Source organism: Blennius ocellaris (assembly GCF_963422515.1).
Source record: "Blennius ocellaris genome assembly, chromosome: 21".
Taxonomy (NCBI): Eukaryota; Metazoa; Chordata; class Actinopteri; order Blenniiformes; family Blenniidae; genus Blennius; species Blennius ocellaris.
In genome coordinates, this window is record NC_137670.1 from 869154 (window position 1) to 876486 (window position 7333).

The window sequence follows — 7333 nt, forward strand, 5'->3', positions numbered from 1 at the left end:
TATAGATTGTGTAGATAGTGTGTATATTGTGTAGATTGTGTGTAGATTGTGTAGATTGTATAGATTGTGTGTATAGATTGTGTAGATTGTATAGATTGTGTGTATATTGTGTAGATTGTGTGTATATTGTGTAGATTGTGTCGATTGTGTATATTGTGTAGATTGTGTGTATATTGTGTAGATTGTGTCGATTGTGTATAGTGTGTAGATTGTGTGTATATTGTGTAGATTGTGTAGATTGTGTGTAGATTGTATAGATTGTGTGTATAGATTGTGTAGATTGTATAGATTGTGTGTATATTGTGTAGATTGTGTGTATATTGTGTAGATTGTGTGTAGATTGTGTAGATTGTGTGTAGATTGTGTAGATTGTGTGTAGATTGTGTAGATTGTGTCGATTGTGTGTAGATTGTGTAGATTGTGTGTAGATTGTATAGATTGTGTAGATTGTGTCGATTGTGTGTAGATTGTGTAGATTGTGTGTAGATTGTATAGATTGTGTGTAGATTGTGTAGATTGTATAGATTGTGTGTAGATTGTGTAGATTGTGTGTAGACTGTGTAGATTGTGTAGATTGTGTGTAGATTGTGTAGATTGTGTAGATTGTGTAGATTGTGTGTAGATTGTGTGTAGATTGTGTAGATTGTGTGTTTGCGGTGGAACACGATGTTCCAGAACCTTCAGTTTTCCTCGCAGATGTTCAGGAAACCAGAATCCTCCTTCCAAGGTCAAGTTTACCCAAGATACTGCAGTACTGCCGTACAATACCTCCATAAAACACACAATACCCCTCCACCCCCCCATACCTCCACCTCCTGCCAACACTTTGATCATCTTCTTCCTGCTGAGCAGATGCTTTTCCAAGACCACCAGGAATCATCTGGTGGTGTGACCCCATGCACACAACAGCCCCCCCCCATCATCACCCCCCCCCCCCCCCCCCCGATCCTTTGTCCTCACAGTGTTCACTTCCTGTTTCCACCATTACGCCAGTGAGAGGAGAGAAAAGACAATAAGAACAACAAGCAGACATTCAGGAGCCCCTCTGGATGAAGACTTGCCGTGATGGAAAGAGGAAGACCCCCCCTCCCTTCCCTGACCCCCCCCCCCCCCCCCCCCCCCCCCCTCCGTCAACAAGCCAGAGCATTGTGTTGGTCTTGGGAGAGCAGCAGGGAGAGGCTCCCTCTTCTGGAATGCAAACAGGGCGAGGGTGTGAGTGGAAGAATGGGGGGGTGAAGGGATGAAGGGATGAAGGGATGAAGGGATGAAGGGCTGGACGGAGGAACATGAGGTACGACTGTGCAGGAATGTTGTGGGAGTGGAGGGCCAGCCCAAGGCCCAAGGCCCAAGGCCCAAGGCTCCAGGCTCAAGGCTCAAGGCCTTAGGCTCAAGGCCCAAGGCCCAAGGCTCCAGGCTCAAGGTTGACTTGTTTTACAGATTTTCATGATGCATTTGGCAAAACAAACAAAGACAGATGAAGAATCAGACAAGCAGGTCGACTGACCTGGACTGACCTGGACCAAGACCTGGACCGAGCTGGACCGAGCTGGACCGACCTGGACTGACCTGGACTGACCCGGACCGACCTGGTCGGGGTCAGTCCAGGTTGAGGTCAGTCAGTCGTTGGTTGTTCTGTTTCGGTCCACGAAGCTGCAGCTGAATGAGACTCGCAGGACGAAGCGTCTTCATCACTGAGAACAACTGAGACTCGTCCCACCGAATGTCTCTGGCTGCTCTGGAGAACGTGGACCGTCTCAGTGTTCTGGTTCTGGTTCTGGTTCTGTGTTCTGGATCTGTGTTCTGGTTCTGTTGGGTCATTTGAAGTGGCTTCATTCACGATGACGTTACAGAATTCCGCCGCGGTGCTTTATGGGATACGATATCCTGTAGTACTCTCAGTGACGTGTTCTGACGTGGATCTTCTCTCCTCCGCAGGACGAAGTGAAGGTTCCGTCCAAACTCAGCGTGTCCAAGTCCATGAAGGTCTCTGACTCGGTGTCCGGGAGCCGAGGAGGAAGTCTGCTGGAGCTCAAGGAGGCCGACGAGGACGCCGGCGAAGACGGCGAGGGCGAGAAGGTGGACAGGCCCCAGGTGGACCTGTCCTCCGACGAGGAAGGGCTGGAGATCGAGGGGGTGCTGGAGGAGACTCGCGCCGAACGCATCAAGCGCAGCAGCCTGCAGCGGGTCCAGAACCTGAAGACCGTGTTCTCCAAGGAGAAGATGGACAAGACCAGGGCCAAGACCCTGGAGAACCTGGAGAAGACCAAACAAAAGACCAAGGACAACCTCCAGAAGACCAAGCAGAAGACCAAGCAGAACCTGGAGAAGACCAAACAAATGACCAAGGACAACCTTGAGAAGACCAAGCAGAAGACCAAGCAGAACCTGGAGAAGACCCGTCACAACTTCGAGAAGAAGATGGGCAAGCTGGGGACCCGGATGAGCGTCAACACCGAGCAGAAGCAGAAGATGAAGACCTCCGGCGACAAGGTGAAGAAGGCCTTCACGCCGGACCACGTGGTCTACGCCCGGTCCAAGACCGCCGTCTACACCGTGCCCCCCTTCACCTTCAAGGTCAAGAAGATCCGCGAGGGGGCGGTGGAGGTGGTCCAGGGCACCGAGATGGTGGAGGTGTCGCAGGACGCCGAGCACCTGGAGGCGGAGCTGGAGGACGGCGCCGAGGAGGTGGAGATGGAGATGATGAACGGGGGCGGGGAGGACGAGGATGAAGACGAGGAGGAGGAGGAGGACAGCCACGAGGCGCTGCGGGAGGACGGAGACAGAGACAGAGACAGCGACTGAACGCCGTCCCGGCCGCCGCACCGACTCCACCGCAAGATCGCAGCAACAGGCGCGAGGCTCGTCGTCACTTTTTAGAAATCGTCCCCCGTCCCTTCCCGTTCAGACTCGTCCGGCAGTCGTCCCACCAACATTCCAAACCCCGACCGTCTGCCTGGAGACCGAACCCCAACCACATGGAGTCCAACCCCCCCCCCCACCGGACCCTCAGAATCCAAGAAGAGAAGTAAAACCCACCCCCCCAAAGCGTCAGCAGCAGAGAGTCCTACTTGTTCAATCGTAGCGTGGTTCTAAAGCTCCACGCCGTCGGTTGAGTCTGTTCACCTCCAGCAGGGGGCAGAAGTGTGACCGTGGACTGGTTTCTGCTCCGACCGTCAGACGCTCTGCTGCTCCTCCTGGGTCCACGTCGTCCATCCCGACCCTCCAGGTCCCGCCGGCGTTCGTCAGAGCAGCTCCTCCTCCGCGGCAACGGTTCCCCCGTAGAGCGCCTGAGAGGAGCGACGGCCAAAACGCCACAATCAGACCGCAAACATCACAAGACGCTGACGTCAACGATCCCAACCGGCTCCACTCGCTCATTCAGCCCCAGGCTGCTAGCTGTTAGTTTTAGCCATTAGTTGTTAGCCATTAGCCCCAGGCTATTAGCTGTTAGCTTTAGCCATTAACTGTTCGCCATTAGCTACTAGCTATTAGTTATCAGCCATTGGCTGTTAGCCATTAGCCCGAGGCTGTTAGCTGTTAGCTTTAGCCATTAGCTGTTAGCCATTAGCTATTAGTTATCAGCCATTGGCTGTTAGCCATTAGCCCTAGGCTGTTAGCTTTATCCATTAGCCATTAGCTATTAGCTATTAGTTATCAGCTATTGTCTGTTAGCCATTAGCCCCAGGCTGCTAGCTGTTAGCTTTAGCCACTAGCTGTTAACCATTAGCTATTAGCTCTTCCTCTCCTCTCCCTCCCTCCCTCTCTCTCTCTCTCTCTCTCTCTCCTCCCAGACGATAAACCTTGACAGAAACAGCCTCTGTTTCATTTCAATCCTTCACGCGATCGTCTTCACGTCTCCGAGATGAAAAGTGGAACCTCGATTCCTGAATCTGCTGCGTTTCGTATTCCAGCTTGGTGTTTCTGGAACGCCAACGTTCCGCCGCCCGTCTGCGCCTCGCAGCTCTATAGAACTAGCAGCGCTGTCTTGCTTTATGTTACACTATTTAGACGCACCGCCGTGTCTCTTTTTCCAGGACGTGACGAGTGTCTGTGTATCGTTTTTTTGTCTTTATTCCGCCCCGGAGCTGTTAGATCGTGTCTAGAAAAGCATTACTGTGCATGAAAATGAAGGTAGAGGCGACTTCACATTTCCCTCATGAACCACATTCACTTGTCTCATTCTTAAGTTGTTTGTTTTTTTTTTTGCTTTTGTTTTTTTTGGACGAAACTGTTGTGAGTTATTTAAAGAGTCGTGACTGATCTGGGACGAGGACCAACCCCTTCATAGAGTCAGCAACTTAAAACAAACCCATCAGGCGCTGCAGCGAGACACTGGGGGGGTCAAAGGTCACGTCGCCCTGCAGCAGTGTGACGCTGCCACCTGGTGGCCGGTCGTCGCACTGCAAGCAGGTCGAAACTTAAGCGACCAGATCGTTTAGGACATTTCAAATGTAATAAAGACAATAATAGCTGTAATAACAATATGTGGTCGATACTGTTTAAGAAGTTCTCACAGTTTTGAAGAAGCATTAAAAAATCCTGAGACAAAGAGGACAGACTTTCTTAGAACTAAAACATTTTTGGGCAGTTTGATCAACAACAATACTACTGAATGTTGTATATTGACAATAAATATGATGTTCGCCCATCTTTTTTATCATTTTATTCCATTTTTGCCTTTATTACATTTAAAGTGGCCTCCTCACATGACGGAATTGTCCCTCAGAAAGATCAAATTCATGACGTCTCTCCTTTATTACGACTGTAAAGTTATGAGGCTTTATTCCATTTGTAGTCCTGAGGTTCTCGTCTGCTCCAGACCTGTGTGTGTGTGTGTGTGTGTGTGTGTGTGTGTGTGTGTGTGTGTGTGTGTGTGTGTGTGTTGACTGTGTCGTTGACCAGCAGATTGTGGCTGAAGTCAACATGGAGACAAACTCAGAGTCTCGTCCGGCTGTTCGGCCACGTTCGTCCTCTAAAGTTCGGTCCAGGCTGTGATTGGTTGTTTCTGTATATAATGTGAAGCGTCCCCCCCCCCCCCCCCCCCCCCGACCCCCCCCACCCCCCACCGCCGCCGCCACTCCTTCTGCCTTTCTTCACGACGGAGCAGAAGATCCACGGAGCTCCAGCGTCTGGACCTGAATCCTGTATCGTGTTGCTTCCTGTTGCTTAACCACTAACCAATAAACGCTTTTTGGTTCACAGCTTCCGTCTGCTTCTTTATCGACTCGGTGCTTCTTGCTGTTTATTCTACAAACACGTGACGTTCTGATGAAGGGAACATGGAAGGAACATGTGAACAGTTCGGCTCAGCTGCTGACCTGTGACCTGGAGGTCTGAGTCCAGAGGAGGTGGAGCCTCACCAGCCAGGAGCCTCACCAGCCAGGAGCCTCACCAACCAGGAGCCTCACCAACCAGGAGCCTCACCAGCCAGGAGCCTCACCAACCAGGAGCCTTACCAACCAGGAGCCTCACCAGAAGCCTCACCAACCAGGAGCCTCACCAACCAGGAGCCTCACCAGCCAGGAGCCTCACCAACCAGGAGCCTCACCAACCAGGAGCCTCACCAGGAGCCTCACCAGGAGCCTCACCAGCCAGGAGCCTCACCAACCAGGAGCCTCACCAGCCAGGAGCCTCACCAACCAGGAGCCTCACCAACCAGGAGCCTCACCAGGAGCCTCACCAACCAGGAGCCTCACCAGCCAGGAGCCTCACCATCCTGGTTGTAACTTAGCTTTTAGAAATCATCCACTCAAATTTATTGTGTGTTTATGCAACTTGTGCTGAAATTGTAGACTATAGATGTGTGTGTGTGTGTGTGTGTGTGTGTGTGTGTGTGTGTGTGTGTGTGTGTGTGTGTGTGTGTGTGTGGGGGGGGGGGGGGGGGGGGCAGCGGCAGCATTTCATTTCCTGAATGCATAAATCAAGTAATTAGTGTAAACAGGCTGCACACTGGCTCGTGTGTTTGGATAAATAAATAAATAAATAAATAAAGAGGTAAAGAGTCCAAATGTTTACAACCGTCTGGGAAACAAAAGACTAAACAACAACGACCATGAAATGTCTTTACATTGTTCATAGTTTCAGTTGAAGAGTTTGAATCAGTCCAGAATGACCATGAACTCTGGATATTCCCTCCCTGTGACGTCATGTTTCCAGGTTCCAGGTTCCAGGTTCCAGGTTCTCCTTTATTGGAATAAAGAATAAATTCTAATAATAGAATGCTAAGAATAAATCCACCGCCTCCAGTACCTTTATGGAATTGAAGCTTCTTATTTTCAAATTCAATTTTTAGTAAAATTTCTTTGCATCATGTTGAATCGTACCATCTCGCACCAAATCGCATTGTGGAGATGCGCCGTGTAGCGCCGCGCCGTGTAGCGCCGCGCCGTGTAGCGACGCGCCGTGTAGCGACGCGCCGTGTAGCGACGCACCGTGTAGCCGGCGGGCTGGACGTGAAAAGTCATTTTACACACAGAATGTCAGTTCTTTCAGCAGAACCAGGTTAGAAGGTGTTTTTTCATACGACTGTGGAGAAATCCTGTTTTCAGCTGCAGTACAGACGAAGTCTCATCCTCCTTCTCATTTCATGTCATCTGAGCTCATCAGCTCTTCAATAAATCTCAACTCAAAGTATTTAATTGGTATTTTCTTCATTTATTTTCACACAGTGGAGTTTTACAGTCCTTTAAAGTGGCAATAAATATGTCAAGGGGAGTCGTACTACCAGTAGAACTGCTACCGCTAGTGGACAAACATTTTTAGTGCAGTGGAGTCGTTATCGAGGTGAAGTGCTCAATATACCATGATATTGATTTGAGGCCATATCGGCCCCCCCCAAAAAAAATTAATAAATAAATGTTTCAAATCAATTATTTTAATTAACACATTATTGTTTTTGTAAATATGGGGGCGGAGCTTAACTCCTTTGATTCCTTTGATGTCCCACTGCACCTTGAAGGTCAAAGGCGCAGTCTGGCTATGGGCGGAGCTTAACTCCTTTGATCCCTTTGTGATGTTAGGCTTAGACTGTCCTTTGATGATCAAAGGCACATTTACACCAGAGTTTGGTCCACTGGGTGGCTTTTCACTTGACGGTTATCCTCTCGAGCATCTGGTCCGGTTTCCTCCCAAGAGCTTCTACCATTACTGAACTGCGAGTCCTGAACTTTTTCTGCAAGTCTTCTACCTGGAGAAGTGAGTATGCTGATTGTTTTCTTTCTTGGGGGGGGGGGGGGTCCTTTAACTACCTCAACTTCTTCAGCATTACAGTTTAGTTTTTCTGCTCCGGTGTTGTACTTTATTCAGGAAATACTACATTTTTCATGTGTGGTTT

General features: G+C 49.7%; 1 protein-coding gene across 1 annotated transcript in view; it reads left to right on the forward strand.

Moving 5' to 3' along the window:
• LOC308146096 (caveolae-associated protein 1-like) overlaps window positions 1-5199 on the forward strand; it is a 17446-nt gene extending 12247 nt beyond the window's left edge. The window contains 1 exon segment of the mRNA XM_080517745.1: window positions 1936-5199. Coding sequence (XP_080373871.1) covers window positions 1936-2802 — 867 coding nt within the window. The 3' untranslated portion in view covers window positions 2803-5199.
• The last annotated feature ends 2134 nt before the right edge of the window (window positions 5200-7333 follow it).